This window comes from Temnothorax americanus, unplaced genomic scaffold (genome assembly GCF_048541705.1).
Source record: "Temnothorax americanus isolate GAGA-0224 unplaced genomic scaffold, ASM4854170v1 Scaffold24, whole genome shotgun sequence".
NCBI lineage: Eukaryota > Metazoa > Arthropoda > Insecta > Hymenoptera > Formicidae > Temnothorax > Temnothorax americanus.
The window spans coordinates 2,379,553-2,397,511 of NW_027509381.1; the positions used below are offsets into that span (position 1 = coordinate 2,379,553).

At 33.8% G+C, this 17,959-nt stretch overlaps 1 protein-coding gene across 1 annotated transcript; it reads left to right on the plus strand.

Annotated features, from left to right (window-relative positions):
- The first annotated feature begins 770 nt into the window (after positions 1-770).
- On the plus strand, positions 771-11,488 carry LOC143898750 (rhodopsin). Its single transcript, XM_077408436.1, has 6 exons — positions 771-973; positions 4,104-4,198; positions 5,158-5,268; positions 7,613-7,872; positions 8,081-8,196; positions 8,581-11,488. Exons 1-6 carry the CDS (start codon positions 773-775, stop codon positions 8,830-8,832), a joined length of 1,035 nt encoding a protein of 344 aa, XP_077264562.1. The 5' UTR covers positions 771-772; the 3' UTR covers positions 8,833-11,488.
- Positions 11,489-17,959: the final 6,471 nt, after the last annotated feature.

A 17,959-nucleotide genomic window follows, 5' to 3' on the forward strand; every position in this document is an offset into this window, starting at 1 on the left:
AGAAATGTTCCGCCAGAAGACGTAGACTTTGAATCTTTAAAGCGAAATTCTTTCCAGCCGACGTATAACGAAGATTACAAGCTTTACCAATATTAAACTTCAAGTTTTAAAGCCTTTGTTTCTTTCGGCTAAAATCGCAGACAGACAAAGGGCAAATAAAACTGCAAGTAAATTAGTCAAACTTCAAACTCCCGGTAAACGTTAGTTAAGATAACGGATTAAACCGCGATGTAACTATCACGTTGGTAAATTTCGTTTCTCCAAAGTCAGTTAAAATTAGAAGGCGAAGAGAAACGAATTTAAAAGTTAAAATTGATCAGGATCGTTGAAATCCGCTTTGAGGATTGCGAATATCGAGGAAACCCCCCCTTCCCGTCGCATCAAAGTAAATCTTATAAATTACCAAAAAGAGCGTGCTGGGGAACACATCAGCGCTTTATGGCTTGCTTGACAGCGCATGACCCTTTTTTACGCTGTTGGGGGTTGGTTCTCGCTGGACGGCGGCCAGAGGGGTGTGCAGCGAGAGCGGCTTATGCTTTATATAACGGTAGCCTGACTTTGAAATTCAGCCATTAGTTTTGATTAATACAATCAGGACGGACCTGCCGCGTTTGTCGTTGCTCATCTCCCTCGAGTTTCTAGCAGCGGATCTCCGAGAGCGCAGCCGTATTGATCCTACTGTTTTTTCATCAATCAAGTTTCGTTCTTCCTGCTGTGAAGATTTCCGTTTGCCAGAAATTGACACCAAAAGTCTCATCCGTCGACAAGAAGTATGCCACTGAATCTGAGCGCTGATCTGCCGAACGACGTTTTCATCCTCGAGAAACAAACCTATATCTACACTTTCGCGGCGATCGTGCTTCTCTTTATCGGTTTTTTCGGTTTCGTCTTGAATCTGTTAATCGTAGTAACGATCGTGAAGAACGCCAATGTATTGTGGACACCTACCAACGTGGTCCTCGTCAACATGGTCGTGAGTATTTCTATAGAAAATAAATTTAATTATTTTTACATTTCATATATTTTAATAATTAAATTTGATTTTTCCGGATAATGATTAAAATCGAAATTAATCTGTACGAATACCGAAGTGCGACTTTAATGACAATTCACAATTTCTTGTGTTTGATAAATTCTGTTTCTTTCATATATATTTGTATATGATGTCTTAAAAAATATTAGAGAACCGATAAGCAGATGTATATTTTAATGATATTTTTGTCAAATTGATATTTAGCGTTCGTTAAAGAATGTAATATCCGCGTGTTTAATATCTTAAAACACAAATATAAAACACATTTTTATATCAAATTTAATTATTGGAGTAAAATAAATGAAGAATTGAGTGGAACTTTAATATGCTTGTTGTGAATACTCTAAAGAACTCAAATAAAAAGCTTTGTGGAAGTTTCAAAGCTAAACTTTTAATGAATTCGGTAACGAAGAATCATTGTTTCTGCATATTTTCCAGGTCAGTTTCTAGAAAAAAAATTGTATTACAGTATAAAAGAGTGCACAAAAACAAAGCGTACAAAAACAATCGCATCCACGTTCGTTCTTCAATTAAAACTGCTGCTCAGTCTAATTTCACGTATGTACGTTAATGTGAAAGCACACTGCCCCATGGGAATGCGAAAATGGTATTACTCAAAACAGTATATGATTAATTCTAATTAGGTATTTTACAGCGGTATGAAATGGATTTAATTCTCTTGTCATGCGATTTACATCGTGAATTAACAAAGTCAACGCCAATTTAATAATTAATATTGGTAATTTTTACACTTGCGGCTATACAGTTACGAGAGAAATCTAATCAATTATTCCGTAATGTAAAATTACAACATAACAATATGGAGTATGATAAAACAATTAATGCAATATTATTTTTTTTCTGCTCACTAGGAAATTCACTGGAAAGGCAGTCATCCAATTTTTTACTATTATTATAAAAAACAAAAAAACAGAAAAATTTCACAATTTAGTAGTTATAATATAGACTGTCCTAAATCCTAAATAAAGAAAAGTCATTATTTCTCTCTTTCTCTCTCTTTCTCCTCCCTCTCTCCCCTTTTCTTTCCCGTTCCCTTTCTCTTTCCCTTTGTCTCGGTTCCGATAAATTTTAAAACCAAACTGTATTGACCTGTGCATTCTCATGCAAGTATCTAAATACATCTGGAATTCAAAATCGTCCTTTACAATAATTTACTTTCGGATAATAAAATTTTCTGATACTTGAAGACTTTAAACCTCTACATGAACAGTTCATTAAAACTGGTAAAATTTCGTTACATAATTATTTCAATTTATATTTCATTTATTAAAAATTTAAAAAAGTCATGTAAAAATATGAAGATTAGAAGTTTACAAATGAAATATGGATGAGATCTAGCACTGGAATATTTGATAAAGCCACTGAAGAAATATATTAAAATATTAAAAAGAATTAAATTAAAAAATAATTATGATAAAAGCGTGGTATTACGTCAACTGTTTGTAAAGAGAGATATGTAAACTTGATAATAAAATAGGTATAAACTTGTTGTGGGGAAATGAAATTAGGAACGAATACTTGATCAAGCGAAATATGATACGATGGATCAATAACAAATTGCGTTTTCGAATTATTGCAGTAAATAATAAATCTGCAATTTCGAAGAGGGCGAATCTCGCATTTTTTGGCCTATACGTTTTTTCACTAATATATACTTACTTTAATTACGTCTACACATCTTTTTGTGCAAATTCTTGAAAAATTTTAATTTTCAGAGACGTGTTCTTTTCGAAATTGCGCACATTCAATTATTATATAGTAACATATATGAATGTAACATATGAATATAGTAACATAAATAATTTTAGTACATACTTAATTATTCTGCACAATAAAATTTTAGAAAATTATTAATTTTCTTAAAAGTAAAAAAAGCTATAATATTTTTTTCCCAAAATACTACTACTAATTGCAATTCTATAAAACTTCCTTTCCTCAAGGTTGCTATGAACTTGGCACATTTTTTATGATATATAACACATTTATACATTTTATTTTTAAAATCTTAAATTACCAATTTATCACTTGCACAAAATTTTGTGTATAAAATATGACATATATTATACAAAGGTATTTTTTTATATTACGTCTTTCCTATCTTATTAATTTTCAAAAAAGTTAACCTCTTTGTTCGATTAGTTTTATTATATGCAGTTTTTCTAGAAATGCTTACAAGTAAATAATATAAGGTACTTTACTTAAGCGGACATTTTTAAGCATTAGAAAAAACATGTTTCGAAATGTCAGGTCTTACGAAATAAAGATGAAAGACCATAAAACGGTTGGATTTATATGACAATCAGTGTATTTCGTCATACAGCTATGAATTTTTCTCAACAATGTCAAACGATGAATTGAAAATAAGGAAAAAAACTAGTAACTTTATTAATGATACAAATGGGTAAAAAAATGCAGAGTTGTTGAGAACTATAGTATAGCAAGCTATGAATATCAAGCGCAGCATGTTTTCCTGTGTACGAATTTCATCTAAAACATTAAATTAAAAAATAAATTATGTTTTGACCCTACAAAAATATATAATAATGTAGTTACATTATAACTACACTTTAATAATGCTCTTATAAAAAATTGCTTAACAATAAAGTTTAAAAAAATCATAAAACATCGTGAAATTATAAAAAGTTATCAAAAAAAAATCCAAACATAGAAACATCTTCTATTCTATAGAAAGGAGATACACAATTTTTCGCAAAAAAGTAAGATTGCTTTTTTTAAGCGTATATGTTTTAGATTATACGCGTGTTTTTATTTATTTATTGCCTTTGAATTCAATTTCGATTATTTGAAAATGTTAGTTAAAATTACGTTGTTTGTTTTTTATCCGAATTCCGAACTTCTGCGAAATAAATATAAATATTAAAAATGCAATATATTTGATGATAAGTAATTCGTATTTATGACAGGAAAAAAACGCAAAGTATTTTGTAATCTTAAGAGATGTAGCGGCTCTAAATGCATAATTATGCCATTCGATTAATTTAAAAAGTTGCAAGCGTACTTGTAATGCTTGACACGTTTATTCTGACAGGTTGGAGATTTCTTAGTAGCTGCGCTGGGAAACCCTTTCGCACTGACATCGGCAATCGCAGGTTCATGGTTCTGGAGTCACGAAATGTGTCTACGGTATATGCATTATTATTATTATTATTATTATTATATAAAGAAATAATCGTTTGTCAAAACGCACTAAGTTTTATTTCTCAATTGAGTAAAACTTACTTACAGATTAATCTCAAGTGTGTACGTAAATGTTTCGTAAGTTTTAGGCATGATTAATAAAAGTATACACGCGTGCCTGTAAGAACTAAATTGCTAAACAAGTTCAACTGAAATGCGAAACAATTTAAATGTCAAAAAATCGAACGTCAAATTTGTTGTAATGTTTTCAAGCATTTTAATCAACTTAGTTAATTATTTGAAATGTCAATAAAATTTGTCTGCTCTATAAATAATACGCGCTTGAAAAATCATATACTGTGTATATACATACGTGCGTGAAATGTATAAACTTTTTTCCGTCGTACTTAAAACAATGGATTCATAAAAACATGTTTATTAACGAAATAATATCTATTTATCATTTAAGTATGCGGATAAATAAAATCTCTGTACATAACACTATTATACGAGCCTCTAAATTGATCAACTCTACGAACTAAGAAATAGAAAATGATGAAGTTTTAAACTAATCCGATGCTCTGGAAGTAAAATTGAATAATTTATGAAAAGTAAAGTTGATCAGTTTGGCTTTTGAGAAGCTCGATAAAGCAATAAGCTTAACGTGTCGAGTCTTCTCGAGTTATAATAAAAGTTATGTGACGTGAAGATTAATTCAAAATTAATTCATGAACCCAGCAAGCACCAAGTATAAACATACAGCTCACATGCAAGTTATAATTTCCTACTTAACAATGTAAGTGTACTTAATATGCATGAGTAAAAAATTATAACGTGCATGTAAGTTACATGTTACTTGGCGTTTGCTGGAAACAACCTACCTTATAGAAAATTCTGTATATTCAATTATACGAATATTACGAATTTATTTAATTATAAGAATCAAATAAATTCTCTAACTTTAGGTACGCGTGGTTCATGACTACCATGGGATTTGCCAGTATCGGTAATCTGACAGTAATGGCAATAGAGAGATTCCTAATAGTCACATATCCGATGAAAACATTCTCGATAAGGTAAGAAATCGTCAATTTCTTTTCTATACACACTTTTCGGAATAGAAACTATATATAAGCTAAAATATATATGTATTTATACTTATCTAATCAATTTATCTTCAGAACGCTCTGAAAAATGTATGAATCTCTTCGATTTATGACCAACATACGAAACACGTGTTGCATGTTAACGCTTCTGCTCTCCTTATTAAATTTTACTTCCGAAAAATAATCTTTTGCTTTTCACGGTAATACGTAACGATTATAATATAAAAGTTGTGAATACGGCGAAATGATTAACTTGCGCATTCCTCGCACTTTCTATCGCACACTTTCATCGCAACGTTCTCCGGGAAGCGATGTTACTCATCACATCTACGAGGCGATCATTAACACCTTCAAAATGTAATTTGCACAGGTTTGCGATGAATTTTAATTGCATCACACTCTTCCATTTTCCATTTCTCCTGTCGTATACCATGTATGAAAGACGGACGCAAGTAACAAAGCACGTTTAAATGACAAAAGACTGGTTAGGTCTAAGTAGCACTACGAAATTATTGTGAAACGCGTTGCATAGGAATCTTATTTTCTTCACCGTAGACCGTAAGGCGACTTGCATACAATTCGCGCACGTTAAGCAATATATTGAGTATAAATCACTTCGATAAAATGTCAACCGATATCATATAGCATTAATTACGCCTTTCGTTTATCCGCCAAGGACATCGTCGTGGATTATCGTTTTTTGATTAAAAGAAACGCAATATCATCGTCTTGACACTGTCGTTTCAAGGTCATTTGTTTCTCAGGCTTTTATAATTAAGGACGGTTTAAAAATGATCTCCTTGTTATCGATGGAATCCTATTTCATACGCATGAAAAAGTGGTTGTATAACCAAGCAAAAGAGCGGACTTTCAATCCGCGCTTTAACAGTAAATCCACATGATTTCACTAACGAGTTAACCGTTTCACTAACGAGTCAAAACTTGTTATTAGAACATTGTTACATCATGATTAACGCTAGTTATTCATTAACAATTATCGGTAAATATTTACGTGTTGATAGTAACAAAATAGACAAATAGAAATATTTTGAGATTTTATAAAAATTATTTAGAGAGACATTGGCTGCGTTTCGATATTCACTGCCAGTACTGAAAATCTGTAGTTTACGTCACGTATACTACAGATTTTCAGTACTGGCAGTGAATTAAGTGAACATCGAAACCATTAATAGCAAAAATATTCATTATAATCAATTTATAAACATATAACACACACACACATTAAATTGGCAATATTAAATAAAAAAACAAGTTTTTAAAAATTGAAAAATGCGTTTGTTAATTAATTGCATGATTTGAATTAAACTTGAACTGTTAAACTTACCGAAGTATTTGGCATTAAAAAATCAGAAATAGTTAAAAAATGGTATCCAGAGAGAAAAGTATTCGACGATTATATTCTTGAATCTGCAAACTTTTTTTAATACGTGTTTCAAGTCCGACAAATAACCGGCGCGTGCAGTTTATTAAGTTGGAATATATGTATATGTATATTATATAACACCGTAATTCGTTATTTCTGTAACTATTAATTTCTTTACTTACGCACCACGTACCGCGCCTGACTCGTATCGCTGTTTATTAATTTGTTTTTTTAATATTTTTATAAAAATTTTTATTATTAATCTACTGCCTTTTTAATGTAATTAAAACTCGGTAATTGAGAAAAAGACTCGAGAATTTTTACTTTATTAATCAAATGCAATATATTCTATAGTAATTATCAAAACAACGATTATGTCACAAGACGACATTACCGATATTGATTTTTATCTTATTATTCGTACAATTATGTGCTTTATTACATTGTCGATATAATGAAATCTCTTCTCGATGAAATTAAATTAATTTAAATTAAAACGACAAACAAGCCGGTGTTGTATACGCATAGCTTTTATTTCTATTTGCTTTAATATGCGAACACTAAATTTCCGTTTACGTATTAGAAAAACTTAGGCACGTAGAAAAAAGTTAAAGCCGAAAAATTCCGTGCTTCCACTTTTCACTTATTTTATTTGTCTATTTTATACTTTATGTTTGACTTTTTGTTTATCTTTATTTCTGGTCTACATTCTCTCTATGTTTCTTCTTTTTCTCAACAAAAAGCATTTTTTCTGCAATTAATGATAAATAGAACAGACAAAATAAGAGAAAAGTAAAAATACGGAATTTTATTTAATTAACATAAATTGAGCTCCATCTCCCAATAAAGATACAATTTTGTATAATTTAATATTTCTCTTAAGCAGTTCTAAGTAGATTACTTTTTACTGTGAAAAATCAATTGTTATAGGCATGCTTACATATTGGCGTTCTTGGTTTGGATATACGCGCTCTCCTTGTCATTACCGCCATTCTTCAATTGGGGAACTTACGGCCCGGAGGCAGGTAACATATCCTGCAGCGTATCCTGGGAAATGCACGATCCTGAAACGCACAATGACACCTACATCGGATTTTTATTCATTTTTGGGTTCTTTGTTCCTATCATAATAATCATCAGTAGTTACTGCGGCATAATAAAGACGTTGAAGAAAATAGAAAAAAGAATTAGTAAGTAACACTTTTTCAGTTTTAAACAATAATTGTACAAAAATTAAGCCACATGTAATTCCTCTTTGTTTAATTGTAAGATGATGTTGAATGCATTTTTTGTAAAAAAAAAAAAGAAAAAAATAATTCCAAATTGATGAAAGAAAAAAAATGATTCCGATTGATGAATTGATAGTATTGTTAATTTTGATTATTTATCTCGTTCCAGGTACGAAAAACAGACTGGAGAAGAAAGTCACTAAAATGGTATATTTAATGATTCTTGCTTTTTTAATTGCTTGGTCGCCATACGCCGTTCTTGCTCTCGCAACTCAATATTTCAACGTAAGTACTCTCATTAATTACGAAAAAAAGGTTCAAGATACTTTTTAAATATCTTAAAAACAGCTGTTATACGAAATTCTATAGTTTTAATGTTTTATTTTAGTTAATTATTTCAAATTATAATTCGCAAGCTGCAATCAGTAATCTTGGACGGTGCTGCGTGACATAAAATAAATAGCGAGAGTGTTACAGCATACATACTTAAACAGCAAAATCTTTTTATCCAAGCAATCAGGTCAACGCCTTCATGATTGAGCAGTCATATCAGAATGCCAATCTAATGACTGACACGCCGGTAGCTTCCTAATAACTCGATTAATTTCTCCCCACTAACAGCAGGCTGTGAAGGATTATAGCTCATGAAAGGCACGTATATGATTGCAGGTACAACCCTCCCATATCGTAGCGGTGCTGCCAGGGCTTCTCGCGAAATCCTCCATCTGCTACAATCCCATAATATACGCGACTATGACTGTCCAATTTCCTAATATTTGGAAGAAGATGTTCTCCAGCAATAGAAATAACCTTAAGAATAAGCAACAGGAGCACGGAAGCAACACGAAAGCGAACCTCGAACTCAAGACAGAGAAAAAGAGTGCCAACCGCCTTTCAACTCAATTGAATGGAAAGACATAATAATATACATTACTACGTGACTGCAAAGCTAAAGTAAAAAAGAAAAGAAAAACAATACATGGAGAAGAATATTGTTACACAGTAAAAAATTTTATTTTGTGTATTTTTGTTAAAAATGGACCTTGTTAAAGTTTTTGTGTTAAAAATGTAACATACTTATGTGTTAATTTAACTAATTTTGATTATGTTATCTGATTTTTTTGTGTTAAATTCATATTTAAGTAAATCAAATATTAAAATAACACATTTTATATTTAATTGTAAGATTAACATAAAAATAATGTAATTTTGTTAAAAAAAATATCCTTTTCATTTATATTTAACATTATACAAATGTCTATTGTACATACAAAAATGTTAAATTAACATGGTTTTCAATAATATTTAACATTATACAGATGTATGTTGTACAAAAAATTTTTGTTAACATATCATCAAACTTTTCTTTATTTTGTGTTAAATTATGGACATAATATTTGTGTCATAATTTGACATATTTACATTATGTTAAATTAACACAAAAATTTGAGTGGACCGTTTGGGGGACATGTGATTTATGTTATATTTAACAAAATCTTTTTACTGTGTAGGGGACCAAGAGCGCGCGTTACTTCATTGTTTATTTTCAACTATTAAAGAACAGTAGCTCGGCTTTTCCGTGCAAATCGATTTCTTTCTTGTAAATATGTATACTTTTCTCTCTTTGCTCTTTTTCGATCTTAATTTAACACCGTTCGTGACAGGAAATTCTCCCTGGACGTGCATTTTGCGTTTGAAATTAATTCCGACCAAGCGCCTGGATATAGCATACAAATTATTGTGGGTGTTATTCAACGCGATATAAATTACGGTTTATTTGCTATGTCTACATATTGTATATTTGAATATTGTATTGCTCTGTTGAAATATTGTAATATGTTCTTCAATCGATAAATAAATAAATATACAGACATAGGTTATATATAGATTAAGTCTCATTCATGAAGAAATGCTAATGTAACGTGTATAAAGAATTAAAAATCATTGTATTTTGCGCTAATATCGCTTTCGCTACATATCTGCCGATTCTTCAACGGATCCGTTGTAAAATATAAGTGTTTAATGTGTGAAACGCGATTTCGCTTCAAGAACTCTAAAGTTTTAACATGACTTTAGATACGCAGGCATTTCCAGCATTCCAGCGCAAATCGAGTTCGATTTATCTTCAACAACAAACAAAAATCTATGTAAAATAAAATCGCGAAGAGTAGAAATAAGCTGTATGTTTAGCATATATTGACTGTGTGCTGTGAAAATTAAAAATCTCAAGATTTATACTCGATCGTAGAGGTTGATCTAAACTTTGTATCATCCAATTTCGGCACTAATGCACCTGTCTTTTGAAGGAAATTAAGTCTTCGAAAACAAATTTGTTTATAGAACAAGTTTACCTACTCACGCGAAAGAAACTTCCAACTTTCCGTAAAAGGGAAAGTTCTAACTCGTTACCTTGTATATCGTCTCTCGAAATACGCAATTTGTACGCAATCTGTATTCGATAAAATCAGAATATCGCGGAAACTCTAGTGCCAATTAAGTAGTATCGCAATTCGCTCACAAGTGTTCGCGATTGCAAGCGCGTAAGAAAAGATAAAATATTCATCACTTTGATTTTTTCGACAGTGAACGATGACAGTGAATATAATGCGTATACCTATCTCTCGCCGAGATAATATCTATCCAGTGGCTATCGTTACATGATTTGTTGAAATGCCGATAGAGCAGGTTGCGCATGCCGCGTGTGCGCGTGAATGTGCGTAAGAGGCAGTTGACAGGTTCGCAGGTCCTACATTGTTGAAACACGATCGGGTGATTGCGTTATATGAGCAACCAGCGCGGAATCGAGTATTACGATTCGTAACACGCGCAATTATGCCACATCAGAGAAAGTGAAATCGCAAGGAAAATGTGCGGCTGCCGCGGGGCAACCGACACACTCGCATCCCCCCTGCTCCCCGCGAGTTCTTATTAACATTTTCTGGACGAGCCGCTTTTAGCGGGGATCCGCGATCCGCGATCCGCGTCTCTCGCGCGGAGATTGAGGAACTTTCGCGCATGCCGATGACGTCTCTATTATCGGACCGGAAAAGTCCGTTTATTTTTTGTTGAACCATCAAGCGTCAGAATTACGATTTTAAAAATGTCTCATCCTACTGAAAAATTCACAAAATGTGTCTCATTAAGCTGTTCCTCCAAACTCTTTAATTAGCGTCCCCTGACAATGGTTTTCCTTTTTTTTAATCTCGTAGTTTCTATTGTCCAACCATATAATTAGGAAAGTGAAAATAGGCATGAACAGTATGGATCGATGTGTTCGCGTGGTCATATAAAAATGCTAATAGAATATGATAGAATACGCTTTTCAATGTGTGAAGCTGCGATTCGAATAACACAGCCTTCTTTCTCGCGAGCTACAATATTAGACACAGATAATTATATAGCGTTTGCTTAGTTGCAGCGATGCTTTAGTAATTGAAGTGCAATTATCCTTTGTCCATAATCAATAATTATAACGACGTAAGATGAGATTATATCAGTTTACATTTGCAAAACGTGTAGTAGTCTTGTTGTTTCTGCCAATCTTCATTTATCGTGATGCATTTTAATCTTAGAATCAAATAATCTCATAAGATTGATGTACATTGTGTACTTTAGATATTTTTATTTAATATAAAAGCATTTAACGCGTTTAATATAATCTAACTTATGGCTTAATTAAGTACTTAATTACAATTTGATTTAATTTTTTTCCAACGGATCTCTTAACAATTTTGTCACTTTCATCACAGTTTCATCATTTGTTAATCAAATTTTATGACCGTGCAATCCAAGCTGGATTTATGTTTTCTCTTTGTAGTGCCTTCAATTAGAGCCATCGTTTATCGCGATCGCGAGAAAGAACTTACTCTGCAGGAATTCTCGACTCCAGATGATATAATTATATCGCAACTTTCTTTTATTAAGAATAATTTGATCATGCTCCCATGCTTCCTAAGAGCTTAAGATTAAAATTAAAGCTGTTGGCGGTCCCTTCGCGTGCAGTAACCGAAAAAATTAACGCGGCGGTCTACCATGACTGATCTTATCCTAGCCCCAGGCGATGAGGAAACATATAGTGTAGATTAACGCGAGCAGTTGCACGAGCATCCAAGAAAAAGTGCAAGACTGAGAAAGTATCGGCATGACTCAGGCCGCGCTTGTACTAATTATAAGATACAATAATCGACCACTTCATAACCGTCTATTTGTAACTATTTCTGCATGGTCGCGTTTATGTCACGGTCATGTTTTTACATGTCTTGCATGATATGCGTGACACGCGGGTATTAAATGGAAGATTCAATACAATATATATACATGATGTCCAACAAAAAAAAAAAGATCCGTCAATCTTTAATTTTAATCCAGTCTAATCTGTATAAATACGCTGAATGTTGTTTGAAAGTGCAGTTTGGAAAATAATTTGTTAACAAAAAATTAAGAGAATCTTTTCTCATCCAGAGCGTTAAAAAATAAGTAATCTTCATACATTTCTTTTTAATCGGGAAAATCTTTACAACTAAACTTCTTTTATTTATTAAATTCAAACACCAGTTTAGAATCTTTTTATTAGTGTAAGGCTGATAATAATCGAATGTGTAAATAAAATGCGATGCGAAAGGAATCTTCTTTTAACGGTGTGTGTGTGCCTACAGTTGCGTATCGCAGTTATCTGAAGCGAAAGATCAAAGTGCTTCTTCCTCTTTATGAATATGGCTACCGAAATAAACTATTAAAAAACACGATTAAAAGACAACTTAAAAAAGATGAAAATAACAGAATGGCGGTGTTAAAAAAAAAAGTCGCATTTTGCAATTTATAACTACAGTACAACATCAGAGTTTTAAGGATTGGAATTGATCGAAAGAGCGAAAGAGGATTATCTATTTTTGGCATATATATATAGTTTAAAACTGATCAAACAATCCGTTCTTAAAATATCGTAAATTTAGAAAATATTTTTATACGAATTTACAAAATATGATTTTGAGAGAAACGCATTAAGTAGTTCAGAGAGTTTAAATGTTTCAATAAATTTTCTTACGTACTTACGAAGTATTACAGTCTTCTTCATGAAAAAAATTTTCTTTTGCTTTTTTTTTTACTCTTTTACTTCTTCCGATTCTGATCTCAACCAATTACAGTCAAATTTTAAAAACATAATTTGAAGACTAAAAAATATTCGGAAAAGAATGTAAAAATTTCGTACGAAAAAACAGTACAAAACGCATTCCTTAAAAATCGCAAAACGCGATGTTTAATGAGTCAATTAACGCATTAACTCGTAACAGATTTGAATAAGTTATACAACAACAACTTTACGACGTTCAAGTTCGCTGTCACTGCTTATAATGATATGAGTTCCCTCGGTAATAATCGCACGAATGAGGATCTTAGGTAATCCGTTTTTGTCGATATTTACGCGCGACTGGCGTCGGCGGAATTGCCGAGAATTAAGCATGTACACAGGTTCGACGAACATTATAGAATCATCAAACAGAGTACAGATAATCTACAAAACTGCCGTATCCGCAGTGGTTTCAGGGAAGAGTTGCCGAAGTTAAATAATCGCGTTAATCAAAGAACATTTCGTTAAAATATTCAACCGTCTACGTGCCGAAAACACTTTGAAAGAAAGAGAGGTAGTTTCGTTTCGACAGATATGCCCCGTGTCTCGCAGGGCTTCGTAAACTCGAAGTCAAACACGCATCTCCGTTCGAAACGCGATGTAGCCAGGTAAATTTCATTTACCAAATACTCAGATAACTCATTATAACGCTAAGGTATTTCTGACCACGTTTTTTTAACAGGATAAATTTAAACCTTGTATATAGGAAAAATATAATTAACGTTTCCGAACAAAACTCGTTAAAACTGATTGAAGTTCGATATAACTCTGATCAACAATTCTGTTCATTTGATCTCCTCGAAAACTGCAAGCGAACGTTGAAGGCCGCCGCTACACACGACACACTTTTGCCGAGCGCGGCAAGAATTGATAATCCGTAACGAGCAACACAAATAAGTTCGACGAAAGTCTCCGAGCAATTATTTTCTAAAAGTAATAATCCAGTTCCGCGAATGTTATGCTATATTAAAGTTTCGCTTCATTAAGCTTGGCTTCATTAAGTCCGTAAGTCGAAAGTATCGATTTACCTCGTTATTACATAAAAGTTCATGAATCGCTAATTGCTATATCAGGTAATAACATGGCCTAGTTCATTTCATTTTGTCGTTCAGTGTGATAAATATGAAAGATTTTCGCGGTGATTTAATTCGTCGAGAAATATAGACGAGAAAAAATATAACGGATTATTAATATACATGTTCTAGATTCGAATATACCCGCCAATAGGTTAAACGATTATTGCATGTATAAATTATAGAAACAGGTTACTATATAAGCTACTTCGTTTTTTGAATGAAAAAAAAACCCACGATTTAGTAAGTTCCAACTTTTTGGATTTATTCATTTATTACTAGAACTAGAAGCTTAAGGCTGCGATCCGATTTTCTATTAGCAACTATCAATACTGAAAATCTATATAGTATACGTGACGTAAAATATTGAAAAATATAGATTTTCAATCTCGATTAACGATCGTGGTATGGAAAACATTATTTTTTCTATTTCTATAGTTGATTATTGTCCAACCTGTACCTAGCGTCGCGTTCGAGAGAGCATGTATAACAAGTGGGCACGTGGAAGAATTCACGACACCAGTCGCCCGCGGCGCGCGTCACTTTCTACGGTTAAGCGCCGAAAACTCGAGACGGGGCTCCGCGCGAGAAAACGATATCCGAAACCGGATATCACCCAGATAGAGCGAACGTGAATGTATAAAACGAGGAAAGAAGAACGTGTTTTCGGAGGCGGCGTCGGTTAACGAAGGCGCTGCGCGCGCTGTAATGAAATATGGGGATGCCGCCGCGCCTAATTCCGCCAAGATTCGATAAGGAGCGATTAATCCCGTTGATAGACGGTGTAAATAATCGATGACAATAAAATATATATTACGTAGCACGAAATGTTTTATAATCTCGCGTAAAATTGCATTTATAAGAAGAGAAAGTTTTTACAGAGAAATCATAGAGATAACGCTAGAATATCGACGAAATTTCCACTTTATTTACAAACGATATTTGAGCTATATGTTTTCACGTTAGAAGAAATGAAAGGAAAATATTTCCCTCGTTTCTCTCTGTATTTTATTTTGTATTTCGTCCTTCTTTTATTTCTGTTTTTTACGAGGTAAACATAAATCAGGGATTCGGAAAGTCCATTTTTAAATCCGCTCTTGAAAAATTCCTTCACGTTCAACTTATATATTCATAACAAGCATATTTCATATTGCATCATTAATATAAATTTCACCAAATAGCGTATAGCGAGGCTATAATACTAAAGATATATGACTGGTACAGAATAATGGTACATCATGTCGAACGAGATTACTAACGTTAAAATATTATAGCAATCGCAGGACAATATAATAACAACGTCGCTGGTAATCTCGTGAATGTACCAGAATATGGACAATCTTCAGCCGCGGTGTATCGAAGTATTTCCGCAGCGTTCCGCGGTATATCGAGCACGCAGTTACCAACAATATTCGATATGCAATATAAACGGAAGCTGCGTACCACGTGTCGCTCAAATATGAATTGTCTACTCGGAAATTGCCGATCAATACGAGGGAAAGTCCGGTTCGTTACGCAAGCCGCGCGTCGACGGCTTTTCCGCGGTGAAGCGACAGACAAAAATCGCGATCCGCCACGGTTGACAATAAAACGCCCGAGTGAACATCCGCGGAAGGAGAGAAGACTTTCTTCCCTGGCCATTTAAATTCAATCCGTCGCGCAATTCGATTCCGTACGAAAAATTGAAAACAAAGTTGATGACGGAAATTGTGCAGTGAGTGGCAAACAGTGTCGGTAAATTTATTTTTTTTTTCTTTCGTTACGATATTCCGGCAATACTCTTCCCGCGCGGTTCCGATATTTTAGAAAGTTGCCTCGATCAGAGGCGTTCCCCGTCTGTTGCAGCGGAACCGCCGATTCCACGGAATGTTAATTAAATTTCGGCCGATCAAACACGTCAAACAGCTTCTGCCGTCAAAGAGCTAAAATCAAAGACCTAGTGTTGTCCGGTCATCGTATATAGTTCTCAAAAAGCATCCCGCGCGCGAAATAAAATATAAAAAAATATTAAATGTGAGTAATATTCGTCATATAGGGAATATCGTAACATGAATAATGCATAATAAACTTCATAGAGTCGTGACGCTATCGGATACTCTCACTCGCCAGAGCACTCGCCAGAGCACTCGCCAGAGCACAAATTTCAACGTGAAATTTTAATGTCATTTCCAATTTATTAATTCCATCGAAAGTGTAACAAAAAAAAAGTGGCGACCGTACGTGTAATACGCGTAATACAGATTTCGAGGGTAATCGAATATTGATCCTCCACGTAAACCAGCGGATATATGTCGTTACGATTTTACGCGGCGCTGGATGTGGCGAGTGTAATAATGCAAATTTTATGCAGCGATAATGGACGCGGTGTGCATAAAAATGCAGATAACGAAGAATAGGAATAATCAGAGAATAATCTGACTGAATCATCTGACTGACGAGATGATTGTATATAGGTAATGTAACAAATAACCAGGATATCAGGACTAAAATATAGTGTTCCTCGCGTATTAATATTAATGAGCCATCTAAAACTGGATTTTTAATTTTTAATTTAAGATTCGTGTTTGCATCGGCGATTTGTAAAGGTTCGAATAATAAAACGAATGTTTCGGGAAGACATGGAATAAAATTATGTAGATAGTGAATCACACAAATATTTCGCATCTATCTACCTCGCCTTCCATGCGGCTAGAACATTAAGCTAATATTATATTTGTCTATAAATATCCTGGTTTTCCCAGTGTAACAACTCGCACATCGCGTAACAGTGCATATGACGTAAATTGCATATTATACTAACATACGACGTTATTCAATTTTTTCTGGTATAGTCCGCGAAACTTTCAAGAATGCTTTCATCGATGATTTCTCTTCTACGGATACAAATTAAACCTACCAAATGTTGCGAAATAAATCGTTAGCCATGCCTTGTTGTTTTTTCTTCCACGATCTTATCGATAATGTCTGCGATAAACCTGCTAAACCAAACTTGTTTTTTTTTGTTTTTTTTTCCATAACTCTAAATCTCGCTTCGATTCACAACGTGAAATACCGTTCGCACGAGGTTGCCTAGAAAGAATAGCGTAGAAAGAGTAAATAGCGGCAGCATCACATCGACTTCCTGGATCGTAACGGTCCAGATCAGCGAATATCTCGACGCGCTCGTCGCGTCCGCGCGTCGGCTCGAAGTTGGAAAAAAAGAAAAACAGCGTTTCCTTTCGTTCAACGAGCGCAGGACCGTTTAGTTTTCAGTTCGCTGTGTGTGTGCGCGCGCAAGACCTGGCCCCTCATAAAATCGAGTTCTGCGGCAATTTGGCGATTTAACAATCCGTGAAACACGACCGTACGGCCCTCCGCAGTCCGCGTGAAAATTAGCCTTGAAGGGAACACGGTTACTTCGCAAATAAATATAATGGTAAAATGGGAGAGCCGTGAGAAATGTGAGAGCGGGCTTGGTATGGGGAGGCTGCGAGAACTCTGGCAGGTTAATTCGCGAAGCGAATCCAATTACGTGGCTCTAATCGCACGGATTCACGCGATGATGCATCACGCCGCGCCGCGCGCGCGATCTGATAATTACGTTACGCGTGCAAAGAGATAGTAGAAGATAAATCTGATCAATGATGGGATATGACAGGATGTTCGCTGATTTATATGTAGCTTGATTAGAAAAAATCGCTGGACGCACCAAAGCACATTGGAAACCGACAGAACAGCATTTTATTATTTAAATAAACAATTATAAAAAATAATAATAATATAAGAATATATATTAAAGTACAATAATGGAAATATACTCTAATAAGATCAATAATTGTTAATAACGTAATAATATAAAATTATGTCG